The sequence below is a fragment of the Ambystoma mexicanum genome, chromosome 9 (genome assembly GCF_040938575.1).
Source record: "Ambystoma mexicanum isolate Mex_15411 chromosome 9, UKY_AmexF1_1, whole genome shotgun sequence".
NCBI lineage: Eukaryota > Metazoa > Chordata > Amphibia > Caudata > Ambystomatidae > Ambystoma > Ambystoma mexicanum.
In genome coordinates, this window is record NC_090931.1 from 738855554 (window position 1) to 738869684 (window position 14131).

At 43.4% G+C, this 14131-nt stretch overlaps 1 protein-coding gene across 1 annotated transcript in view; it reads right to left on the minus strand.

Moving 5' to 3' along the window:
* Positions 1–204: 204 nt before the first annotated feature.
* The window catches only part of ORMDL1 (ORMDL sphingolipid biosynthesis regulator 1), a 188800-nt gene continuing 174873 nt past the window's right edge, over positions 205–14131 (minus strand). The window contains exon 4 of the mRNA XM_069615648.1: positions 205–2342. Within this exon, the coding sequence (XP_069471749.1) occupies positions 2207–2342 (136 nt within the window). The 3' untranslated portion in view covers positions 205–2206. The remainder of the gene's footprint in view (positions 2343–14131) is intronic.

The following is a 14131-nucleotide window of genomic DNA, read 5'->3' on the forward strand; positions in this document are numbered from 1 at the left end:
AGCAAATATGCACATTCATTATTTAGGGATCTAACTTAATGGTAAAAAAATGAAATCATTTTTCCTAATTAAGGAATTTTGGAAGCCTCAATCAGAAAATAATCTGGCCGTATTTGCACTTCTCACTGTACTGTTTCATAGATGCTCTTATTCTAGTGGCAATGCAGTGTTACCCAAAGATAAAATAACTGCAATAAACTGATGCATGTTCAATTTTTAATTTTATTTAACTGCAGACGTATGTACAAAAACAAAAAGCAAATCACCTTACAAAGTGCACAACTTTGGTAGAAAAATATTCTTAAGTATGCATAATTTTCACATTTGGGAAAACATTGTAGAAAAGATACAAACTGTCTGACGTAATGAACACTCACTAAACTACTTAAAGAATTTTCAACTTAAGCATTCAATCTTGTTTGGGGACAGAAAATAAGTGCAATTATTGATGTCCCAACCAACACACTTTGGCAATAAAAAAAATAAAAAAGGACACATTGTTTTAGGTCACATTAATTTATTTTGCAAATGGAACAAGTCACTGGGGAAAAAAGTGTTTTGGGCTAAACTGATGCCAAAAAGAACTGACAATGCCTACATTGGTCTGTTGAATAATTTGAGTTGGTTCAAAAATACTCCTTTTCCCAGTTCTATGCATGCGAAATTTACAGTGTAAACCAATAATTTCTGCACAACCACTACCGCAGTCATAGAAAGAAAACCATTTGATCGAATGTCCTAGGTTTTGTTAATGAAAACTAATAATTTTGGGGTAAAGGATCTCACATGCTGGAACATAGTTGGATCTTTGCTGGATTTCCAGCCTTCTCAAAGCTGCTGTGATTTTACATTGACAAACACGGATGACCTTTATATAAAAACTCAAAGTGCAGAGGCAGCCCTATGGACAGTTTTCTTGTGAGGAGACCCACACAGTCCCTTTATCACAGTGGCACTGAACCTGTTTGAAGAAAGTTTCCCTTAAAAGTCGGTCTCGTCAAATTCCTCTATTTAAGCGGCTGGTGCAAACCTCCATGCTATGTGGGCAAATGCTCCCCTGAAATAGAGAATAGCTCAGTGCACACGTTTTTCTCTGGTAAAGTGAGCTTTTGAAACCTGTGCCCCAAAAGGCCTTTCATATTGGAAAGCTTAATTAACAGACTGCGCTCCTTCACCATTTGATAAACTTACAATAATCTTCACACATGCTCAAAAGGGGGTCACAAGAATTTTGAATGCTGTATGCAGGATACCACCACATCACCAGGCGCAGCCACTGCTCTTTTTCTGGTGGTAACCAAACAGCCAAATGAGTCGATTGTTGGAAACAGAACTCTCTGCAAAAAACAGAAAACCAGGTCAAGCTTTTAGCTTTGTGGAGACCACACCAACTATGGAGGGCCAAGTAGAGTTGAACATTTCCACCATGGCGGTTTAAAGGAATTTGCTTCCATTACACAATTGTATGGATTGTTCTGGTTTCTCAAAAGGAAAGCTGCATGTTCACCAAAATAATAAAAAACATAAAAACTACAAGACATATCACAATTATATTAAAAGTCAATAGCACATGATGCTCGGCTAGCATACTTGCTGTAGAGAACTTCAGCGGAAGCCTATGGATTTGTGAGGCCTTTCTAAATTCATCGTCATGTGACCAGCACTACCCACTTGGATCATGCCAGCTTCCAGGTTAATTATGAAATTAACATCAGGGATGACCATATTTTGATAGGCACAAAAACCTTTGAACCAGCAAAAGAACATGTCTAAAACAAGGTAATCTGGCTAGTGCACATAATCAATGCATGCTACACAGCCATATTTTAACAGCAATTTAAAGGCTATCCTAGTTACACACAACATTGTATGCCTTTTTCCATCCATTTACTTTGGTTAGCCCATACAAAGTAGCCAAGCTTTCCATGACAGTCTGTCAAATCTGGCTAATGCGCTGAAGGCTAGGTGTCAGAGCTGGGCCTGCCCAATCCCTCAAGAGACGCTCTCTGCATAGATCTGCAACATTAAATACTCTGATGCACCAACAGGTTTTCCAACAGCATACAAAGAAGTAGCAATCAGATATTTACTGTAAAAAACTTCACTGTACATCGATAGGTAAACGTCACAGCAGACTACCATTTCCTCCAGTAAGAAATTCTCCAGTGCCAAAGAATATGCTTTGTTGAATCACTTCTTTCCCCATTCAATATTTATTGATGCCAAAAATCCGGACGCCATGCAATTGTGGGAGCTTGGGGATTAACACACTCAAAAGAGAAGCAGTGTTTATAAAGCAGTGTGTTGGATCGTATTTGGTGTAGAAGCTTGCCAGGAAATACCTATGGACACAAACACAAAATGATTTAGTGTAAATTCTAAAATAAACAAAAAAACAGTGATACAAATATATCAAATAACCTTCATAGTGATTATGGTACTCTTGAGCCTTGATCACCCCTACTTCCAAATTGACCATCAATTGCCTGCACCACAGGCAGGCCTGTAAAATCAGTCCTAAAAAGGCTATTGTCTAAGACGAACCGGGACTGTGTGCAGATTTATACCTACCTACACCTGTGTTATCAGCTGCCACATCTTGTTCCATGTTCTTTTTCCATTGACTGGATCTGCAAAAAGGGAGGCCGGAGCACAGGAAATGTAGGAGGGTTGAACCAGTGGGCGCTGTGAAGGAGGGAGAGCAAGGACTGGGAGTACCCAAATCACCATGAAAGGGAGGCTAAATGGCCACGCTGTATTTTTTCGAGAGGAAGCATCCTAAGGTTAATGCAGGTAAAAAGCATGCAGGTGATTGGACCATTGCCATCAATTGCCGAAATCGGTACAAGTCTCTATAAAATCAACAATGCTGACATTGCTCTGGTGGAACATGCGTATTGTGAGGAAAAGGGGCGGGGGTCCTAAATTCATTTATTTTTGCAAATGGAAGCACATCATCTATATAAAGGCAGATATTGCATGATCTGAGAATCTACAATTATGTCTATTTGTGGGTCCAAGCAATAAGTGAAGCTCTACTGAGTTCCAGTATAATAAAGGGCACACATGCATATATAGATTTGTGGAAGAGGAAGTATCCGAATTCTCGCATTTTGATAGTGGGAGATTTTAAACATTCAATACGACCCCTAGATAGGATGACCGGGCTAACTGACGAGGGTGAGATTTGGGATATCCCAGAACTTCTAGCGACAAGGCCAAAAAGACAGCACAAAAATGCACTATTGATAGCTCAAGTATGGCATAACTCAGTGATCTTGCAATAGTAGGAAACGGGGGGATAAGCCAGCAAAGGTCACATTTGTAAATGCATCCCACACTAGCCATATAAATTATATATTGATACACTTAGAACAAGGGTGCAGGTTAAAAAATGTGAAGTTCTATGATCATCACCATCTAGTGTTATGTAGGACATTAAATGATACATTCTCGACCCCCAACTCTAGTAGGGACAGAAAAATTCCAACAACAAGTGTGTTAAGACAAAAACACAAATAGGCAGAAATCAATAGACCAGGCGCTGTATCGAATATATTTAAGGGATTACTCCCCTGTCTTTAAACAATATGTGGTGGAAAGGAAATAAGTGGGGAAGGGATCATTCAGTCATTCACCAAAACAATGGATAAAGTCTACTTCCTTGGCACAAAAACACAGCTTTTAGCATAGCATTCCAACAATTCTGAAAGGAAAATAGCTTACAGATTACCAGCTGCAAGTCCAAGACCATGATCGTTACAAAGAAAAGGAAAAAAAACATTTCCATGACTCTAGATGGTGAAAGGATAGAACAAGTTACCTTATGATTATCATGGGACGGTCAGCAAATGAGACTTGGTATGAACAAGTGGAGTAAGCCAGGGTTGTTTTAAGAAAGGTATAGCAGGGCCATTGTGAAGTTTGCAAAAGCGCATGGAGTAGTGTGCTAAAGGTCTTCATTGAAGGATACCAATTAGAGGCCGGACAAGTGGCTCTTTATGGGGACAGATGAACTGCAGTACACTCGCTATGATAGAGAATGGATTTTTAAAAAGAATTTGCTTCCAGACAGCAATACCAATAACAATCCAACGACAATTTTCACCCCTCTGCATACACCTCTCAAACTCTAAACAAACAACCCTATAACACAACAAACCTCACTACAACAACAAAAACCACACAGACTCGCACAACGGCTACCGAATGAAAAACACCCCAAGCCCAGCAAAGTGTTAACCAGGTTGAGGCTGCCAACGACACATCACTGCTCCCTTGCACTTTCCCCGCTTATCCCCAGTAACTCAACCCCCTCGCTCCCTTTTTCAGAGGCACCAGAGCGCCAGGGGACAACTCCGGTGGTGACAGTGCATGTTACAAAGATCCTTTAACATTAACATGGTAATAAAATGCAATGATTATGAAAGTCGTGATCCAAGATTTCTGCACAGACAATGGCAATAAACTCAACCAACTTTCCAAAGAACCCACGTTTCCAGAAATTGTGTTGGTTGGATTTGGGAGGAGGGGGGGCCCCCCCAAGTGCGATGGTTTCTTTCAGTAGATTGCTTTTTGAAATCGCCAATGGATCAAAGTAGGATTATGCATAACTTATTTGGCACTGACACTAGGTGTGAAATGTTGGTTTTCAAGACAAATGCCACTGCAAGGACTTTATTCTCAAAGCCAAAAGAAAAATGAGAATGCACAACGTTATGAGACCTAGAACCTCTACAACAGCTGCGTTGTGCACTACTAGTTATTTGAAAAGGAAAGAAGACAGTTTGGGTCTGAAAATGTCCTGTCTTGGATGAGGAAACACCTTCCCCTTATTGCAGTCAATTAATGCTTTGATACACATCCTCTCGTATTGACACTACAGCTGAAATAAGTGGATTTAGAAAACAAGGTCTTCAAAAGGTGTTGCACACCCTCTGGAGGCTTGGCAGGGCTTTATCGAACGATAGGGCCCAAAATCAGACAACGTCCCGGTATGCCTACAGGTGCACGTCCCGCTGATGAATATGCTGCAACCACAGAGTAATTTTGTGAAAACCTTTGGAGCTGCATTCCGGTTAAATATTTATGAATTTGAAATGGTAATGAACGCCTTCTATTGCAAAGTGTAGAAATCGCATGTGCTTTTCAATTATATCGCGAAAGTGATAATTTTTTAATAACTACTATAGGATACATAGAATCCTTATAACAACTCGGACAGTTAAAGAACTCGTAAAAGGGTCCAGAATGGATCTTTGGCTTTTGGCAAACAAACCTTTGGCTTTTTCAACCAGCTCTGTTACCTTAAAGTGAAAAACTTTGAGAACGTCCTGCAGATTTTCTGAGGATAATCTGAGAATGTGGCAAAGTCCAGACTTGAAGCAGTGCAAATGACGCACGTTTGCATCCACTGGTGACGGATTAGACAACACCGCCGAAGGGGATGAGCACTACTTGACTAAAACAAAGTGACAAACCCAATTGGCAGTCTGACTTTAGAGGGGACTCGGATACGGATGACAGTATGGTTTAGTTTGGAAGTGAACCTTTTCTTTTCACACACATTTCTGCATAGCATTCTGACAAGCATGATAGCTTTGAAAGCTTACAATGGCGGTGATAAGTCTTAACTAGAGTGGCAGATAAGGGCAGGTGCTACTCAGTCAGCATTCTAGCCTCATAGCCAAAAGGTAAACAAGAACGTCATCCCAAATGTCATGGTGTACAAAGGATTATCTCTTTACAAACACATACAAACTGAGGGGTTGAAAGGTTTGGATGTTATGTCTAACACATCCTTATTAACCGCAAGTTGCTATAAGGCAGCTTCTTTGCATCCAGATACAAAAGGTTAATCTACAAAATGAATTATTTCTTTGCCACAGGCCACTGTGGCCACTGCAGTTCCCAGAAAATACACGATTCATCCTTTTGAGTTTTGTACTTGATTTACACATATTTGGAAAAGCATTAAATTGTTAATTAGATTCTTGCCAAAGGATTGAGCGTTATTCTAATTAGTATGTGTCTAGGCCAAAAATTTGACTATTCACGTTCGATGGAACCAGTTTAGAAAAAGAAACCTTCAGAAGGTGATTTTCTAGAAGCAAAATATGAGGCATACATGTTCTCCCTCTTTGCCTTGTGTATCAGAATCAGTACCACTATCAATCTCTGCAGAAGTACTGAATCTCCCAGCAAATTCAATGTATGCAGGTTTTCACACAGTGACTAAGTCCAGGTTTGTGCTACGAACCAGAACAGATAGTGGTACTTGTAGAAGACAATTCAGATGCAAAACAATGGAGTTTAACAAAACTAACGGCTCTCAACGAGGATCAGGCCTTCGTCCCAGGCTCGGTGCGCAGGATTTAGGTCGAGCCCTTTCTTTCCTGGCTTCTTTGGAAAGCGCCGTAAGAGCATGGCTTGGAGGTTTTTGTTTCTTAAATATTTAGCATCTCTGCTCTGAAAGCCTCCCAATCAGCCGGAGTGGATTTCTTTGTGGGGCAAGATACCCTCTCAGGGGGAAGCGTCAGACGAAGTTGAAGAAGGCTACCTACAGTGCCTTTTCTTGGACTTTGATGACGAGGAGTGATGGGAGCCACTCCTCGATCTCGACCTCTTAATTTTATTCCTCCGATGAGAGGCACCTCTCGACTAGTCATTCGAAGGTATTTTGATCGGGGTAGATGATTTGGGGTTTCAACCTACCGTCAATGTCCCCTTTCGTTCCTTAAAGGCCTTTCCTGTCATCAACTGGCTCTTGGAGCACCCTGTGGTGTTATGCTCCACCCAGAGGCACCATAAACATATGCAGTGCGGATCAGTCAATGACATTTTCGACCCACAGTCTCAACACTTCTTGAACCCGTTCTTCGGGGTTGTCAGTGTCAACGAAGAAGACCCTCATTCTCGAAGCAATACATTGTATGAAGTCAAAGAAACGTGCCATATTTCTCAAAGCAATGGCATTTTCAGAAAAAAAATTGAATGGAAGCGAATGGGCGCTGCGCGTGCTACATATGCCTTCGATGACCTCATCCTCGAGACGTAGGCCCTCGAGGGACATCAACTCAATGCTATCGACGCACAGCGCCCAATTCATTCAAAAGGCCCCGTTGGTCACTCTTTCCATAGCAGAGATTTGCCAAGAAGAATATAGGAAAGGGTACTCGCCTTAGTCACAACTGTACTCCTAGTCCAATGTTCCTCCTTCCTTTATCATTTTGGCACATTCCACCAAACGGGACAGTGTGCTTTTTGATAGCACCAAAGAATTGTTGTCCTTTGATTTTTACAGCAAGCATGGCACATGCCTCCGGGCCCGCCTTTCAGTCTTAACCGCTTAGCGAAATCATCTGCATAGGCGAGAGATGTCATTTTTACACTTCCCATTTTAGGAGCACCGGTGTCCCCACCAATCAGATGCTGACCCAAATCTGCTATAAACAGATTAAAGAAAATCGATGACAAGCGGCACACCAGTTTCACTCCTCTTGCTGTTTTCAATTGGGACAGTCATCTCCAGAGCCACCAAGTCTCACCTGTACCTAAGATTGACTGCATTTATATGCTGCTGCCGCCCTGCAACATGGGATTAGGCAAACTGTCTTTGCAAGCACTTACATAACTAAGTAAGCCTTCTGTAACAGTGCTGCGATGCCCGAGGGCTGTTGTGCCCTTTCTAAATGCAAATAAATAAAGCTTCTTCTCCATCCTGAGCTTCATCGTGGTGCAGATGAAAGGGATCTGCTGAGGGGTCCCTGAGATCAGGAGTCTGAGGTGTAGGTTCTGTGAAGTTGTTGAGGCTCAACCTGCCATTACTCCGGAGACTTGGTCATTGGAGGAGCCAGAGGCAAGTCAGGTTATTTAGGAGGATCTTAAGTCTGAGGAAGCAACTTTAAAAAAGAAATCTTTGAAACATGCCTTCATTGATCAGAATGCATACTAGAGAGACATTTGTCAAAAAAGAATCCTCGATTGTGGAGGCTTCAGCAGAGGGACTGGTCTATGAATAGGGGGTAAAGAAACAGCAATGTTAAGACATTTTCTTCAAAGCGGACCATTCAATTCCCAGCGCAAACAGATCCCTGCACAAAGACGCACTGGGGTAGATTTGGTGCTTTCCTGTCAATGGTATAGACTATTCAGAATTAGAAATGTCTGCCTTAATCGTTTCTGAAGAAGCCGCCATTTTGCTTGAAATTGTAAATGTAGTCGCAGCCGGACTAGACCGGCGGCTCATTTGGATGAATGAGTTGATGTTTTGACAGGGTTTTCAGGCAATTTGAGGTGTTTAGCAGATTTCGTGCCTGAAGCAGGTCGATTTAACTCTACTTGGGAGGGGCTCAGAGCAAGATTCGGTGGATTTAGCTACAAAAAAGGGAACCCCTACACTAGCAGTACGCTTTACCTCTGAGGAGTTTCTGGTACTATTATCCATTGAACAGGGAACCTCAGCTTTGCAGGTACTTTGCTTAGCTGTGGGATGGGGAAGCGGGGTCATTACTGGCAGTGCTCCGGATAAGATTTTGAAGTGAGTATTTTACTCACTATTTTTGAAAGTTTTAAGTAAAATTATTTTTTAGAGAGTAAAAACATGAGTCCCCTGCCCAATGGCAGCATTTTATAAATGAGTAAATATATGTTACACTACAAAACATAAATGTTTTGAGAAATTCTTCTTGGCACCAAGTTTTTCATGACAATTAAAAGATAAATATGACCTCTTCCATAATTATAGTCGTTACTTCCTGTGGTACTACATGAACTACTGATCTAAAACACATCCATGGATCAGTTTGGGTGAAAGCTGGGACTGAATACCGGTAACTTTAGCACCTGAGCAGGGAACCTCAGAAAATACTCCAGTATCCAGCTTAGTCCTCTTGCTGGATACCCCATGGCGCATCCCAGTAGGGCTATGGTAAAGCCAACCTCTCCCTGTTCCAGACAACCCCTGGAAAGGGGTAACCTGGCCGGGGTGCTCTAAAAAAGCAAGCCTCTTAATGGCCTACACTATATTTCGTTGATGAATGCAAGGTATTTCAGCAAAGGATGCCAAAATACTTCTTCCCATCATTGTAGTCTTCACTAGACCCCACACGCAGAGACGAGTTACAGTAAAAGCACATGCTCCAATGGTTATCCGGCCCCAAACACTTGAGACAAAGGGTGGGAGGATTCTAACACTTGTATTGACAACTGTACACGGGATAGGTTTCAAAACCTTTTAAAAACAGCATAGGCTGATGGAATAAAAACGAATTGTGTAAACCAGACAGGAGTGTCGGGGGGTTAGGGGGCATTTCAGACAAGAAAAAAGCATGGGAATAGGCCACATACTATGGCTGTCTGAAACAGACTGCGTGGAGAAAAGGACTCAAGGGTGCGGCACAGGGTGGGGCATGAAGAGGCAGGGCCAGAGCTATGCACGTAACCATCGCAGAGAAATAAAATGGAGGACAAAAAATAAATGATGCTCCCATAGGATGGAATGTCCTGTAAGTATGGAGGAAAGAGGACAAGACAGAAGTAGCACAGTTTACTCATCGAGTGCTCCAACTGAAATCTGAAAGGTGTGTTCAACTATTAATATGAAATGGCAACCTCATTTCGGACAGGCAGACCTGTGGCAAGTGGTTTTGCTCGCCCAAGTACTAAATAATTGACCTGTTCCACAAACATCTGGCGAGTCAAGAACAACCTTCTCAGAGTCAGAAATGGAGGCCTCCGAATAAGCAGTCACAGGGCTAAACGGGCAGTTCAAAGTCAGGGCTTTTTTCCCCCTACATTTCTACATTTTCCTTTCATTTCAATCCTTCAACGTAGGCTTCCTTTGATACTTCTCAGTGCTACGTTGAGCATCTCATAACGGTGCTTCTATTAATGTCTTTGAAGTCTTCTTTGCTTTCCCATTACCTGCTGCTGGCGTAATTTTTCACAACTCGTGAGGATTAGGAACAGCCGATATCATGGATTTTGCAGTGGAACGCTACCCCGCCCTCATCACCATTCAAACCTGCTGCAGCACTACTTCACACCAAGCACCACAATACAGCACCCCACAATAAACACACAACATCTCTCCCTAATACTAAAATACATTCAGGCATACAATACCCTCCTCTTAAATGTGCATTGCTGAACGTACGCTCACTACCGGCACATGCATTAGAGATAAATGACCTACTATCTACCCATGATCTTGACCTACTATGCATCACAGAAACATGGCTCAATGATGCTATTGCACTTGCCCTTCCCCCAGGCAACACCATCATAAAACAAGATAAACCGGATAGGATTGGAGGGGGAGTCGCCCTCATCCACAAAATTATCCATCAGGCGATCAGACCCTAGTATATGGGATAGTAATGCGGATATCCTCTCAGTTAAGCTTACGCTCTCCCCTAATAATGTTATCAATATCCACATCTTGTGTAGACCTCCTGGACTGCCAGCAGACTTCCAAGACCACCTCTCACCCTCTCAGTAACAACATCAAGAAATCCTCCAAGATCCTCCTGTTAGGAGATCTAAACCTAGGATATAATGACCCTAAAGATAAAGCTGCTGCAACCCTAGCAAAAGAACTAACAGACTTAGGATTCTCACAAGCAGTACTCTCACCAACCCACTCTAAGGGCCGCACCCTCGGCTTGGTCATGGATCACAACTGTCCTTCCAACATCATCTCAAACACTGCCTATCCTTGGACAGACCACACCTGCATTGAATTCCTCATACCTACTACCCTCAGCCCCAAATCTCTCACTCACGCACCACCTGCAACCACAAGCAGCTCAAAAAAAAAAACTTAATGCAGACAACCTCCGACCTCGCCTCAATTCTCCTTGCTTAGCACCCTCTTTCTCAAAGGATCCTAATGTGCTATCAGACATCTTCAATGACACTCTCACCAATGCCATAAACTTAATAGCACCACTTGTAAGTAAGAAAGAAAAAAAAAACCTTTCACTGCAACTCTTGGTTCTCGGATGAACTCCAAACTCTACGCGCACAAAAGCGTCAATCTCAGAAAAACTGGCAAGCTGAACCGAGCGACCTCAATAAGAGCCTCTTCAAACAGATAGCTTTACATTATAAGGAAGCTATCATCACAGCTAAATCAAACTTAATGAGAGGATTGCAAAGGTCACCTCGCAAGCTAAAGAAATATTCACAATCTTCAACGAATTACTCCCCTCCCCAGCAACCTCAGATGAGATCATTAAAGATAAGGCCTGGTGCGACAGCATCCAGTCGGCTATGCTCAATAAAATAAAGCTCCTCCAAAACAAAATTCACAACCATTGCAAAGCCCTCCCTAAACAAAAGGCCAACCACCCATCGCAAGGAAAGAGTAGTAACCACAAACAACCCTAATTCTCCTTCAGAGATATTACCGAATCCAAGGGTCATTGAACTTATCAAAAGCCTCAAACCATCTCTATGCAAAGAAGACATATGCCACCCCCCTAAAATTATCAAGGAATGTGCCAACGAACTAGCCCCCTGGATTACTGCCTTCATATATGCTTCATTCGAAACTGGATCTGTACCAAACAGTCTAAAAGAAGCGTGGGTGCGTCCCCTCCTCAAAACTCTTGACCCAGCGCAGCCTAACAACTACCGGCCTATAACGACAGTTCCGTTCCTTATGAAAATCCTTGTTAAGGTAGCCCATAACAAGATCCAATCATACATTGAAGCCTATTCCATACTGGGTAAAAGGCAATCTGGTTTCCGAGTGGGGCATGGAACTGAGTCTGCCCTGCTTGACTTAAAACATCAAATCACACAGATCATGGACAAAGGTAAACCTGCACTGCTCCTCCTGCTCGATCTATCAGCAGCCTTTGACCTGGTAGACCACAAAACACTAATTACCCATCTCACTCAGGCAGCCCACTTCTCTAAACAAGCAGCTTCATGGATCACATCCTTCCTCGAAGGTAGAGCCATGAAGGTTTTCTCCAACACAGCTAACGCAGACCTTACTACCATTAGCTGCGGTGTCCCCCAAGGATCATGCACAGCTCCCATCATCTATAACCTCTTCACTAAACCTCTTTTCGACCTACTTGACGCACTGGGTGTTGCATATACTAATAATTATGTTGACAACACACAAGTACTCATACCACTATCGGGCCTCTCTGCCCTTCATGACATTGTATGGGAGGATTGGTCCAAGAGACGCCCCCTCCCCTGCATCCTCTCCCCCGGTGAAGTCCATGGCTCGTCAGGGGTCCTCCCTGCCACCAGGGCCCAGGTGGTGGATGGGCCACTGGCTGAAGATATTGACCAAACCCACTGAATTTAGCTAGGCCCTGGAAACCATTTTGTCTAAAAAAGATGGTTTGAGCCCTGTGCACCGCAGCGCGGCCCCCACCCTTGGAGAGTTTCAATTACCCTGTGGCCGCAGCTCTCTGGCAGATCCGCTGAGAGCCCGTTCCCACGAACAGACGGACATGAGCTAGTGTTAGATACCAACACTAACATTTCACCTTCCGCAGTGTATCGCTGTTTCCAGCATGACCCAGCCAGCAGGGCCTGGGTGGAAAAGAACTATAAAACGGTCCTCTGACAAAACCAGAGTCCCAAATGCTAATGAGCAAACTACCTGTGATGAAAGCTTTCTCTCCACAACCTCTGACTAAAAACCTGTAAAATCCATAAAAATGGCAGAATGTGTGTTTATATGACATCAGGGATGAAGCACCCATATCCCTGTAGCTATGCGCAAATAATAAGTGTCCCGGGGGTTTTTTGTTTTATGTGTTTCATCAAGAAGACTGCACCCCACGGTCCCGCTCCATGAATGAACTAATGCTGCTAGAGTGCAAAGGAAGACAAATGCAACCATATTGAGGGCTCATGTAAGGGGTGCACGAAAATGCACCATATGTATGTCCAAGCTCACTATGTGCCACTGCCGCCAGTCTCATTGGCGGGTTGTTCCTGCGTGCTCCACCAACCTTACTACTAGCTCACTTACCGCGCATGTATAGGCATATAACAAAATGTTGTAGTTGTTAAAAACTTAGTTTACAAATAATATGCTCGAATTGGCCATATGGATGGCACTAGCAATGTCAAAAACGTGAGCTTTGGAAAGACTCAATGAGTATTTTATATTATATGAATGTTTATGTCTCTTCCACCTAAAATCTGCAACACATGAGGAAAATACCTTTGTGAGCACATGCAAGGCCATTCCCCCTTCCTCCCAGTGAAGTCTGCCAGACGAAAAAGCAGAGGCCTGTGCCGCGCTGCTCCACCTCCTCCAATTCGGCTGGAGCCGCTTCAAGCATTCACATTCCCCGCAGCACCCAAGGCCACGGCCTGCCACCTGAATTATTTACAACCCAGCAGTAAACCCCGGCCTTAAAACACAGATCCAAAGGCGCCCTTTCTTAGGCTCCACGACCCACCGGCTCACATTAGGTTAATGGCCCCTGTAAAATTAGGACACCCAATATTATGGCAACACTACAGGAACACATCCATAATGACTTCTAACAAGACGGGATAACGCGGACCGCCGGTCCCATGCCCCGAGACCCAACCCCGCGACCTATGATACCCGGTCAACAGGACGATGGTAACCATGTATTGATGAATCACCAACAGACCCCACTCTAGGTGCATTCCTCCTGTGGTGCATTAACCTGTAGAATAACCTATTGGAAGATTTACCAGGGAAGATAATATTGCAAGGTTGAATGACTGCGGTGTGCGTGGCCCTATGGCAGAAAGTCAGGAAAGACATTCATCTCGGACACTGGTCACGGTTGGCACAACACCACCGTCCGGATGAGCCCAGCTGACCTGCCAGGCCGAGCCCAACCCACGAGGGTAACCAGTGACGTCCTCCAGCCACGGCAAACCACATCGCAGCAGCACCTATAGCTAGTCGTTGCCACCCAATCCCCACGAACTTGTGCCCCTATAGCATGTAGGTTCTTATGACGTTTTTTGTAAATATATACGCCTGTCTTTGCTATTGTCAGACAGAGCGCTCTCAGAGTTTGCAGAGTTCTTTGCATGCCCTATTTTGATTGATAAACTCCCATTTAAGCTCACCCGCACTTTGTCTTGGCCTTATTCCCATCCGGGGAGA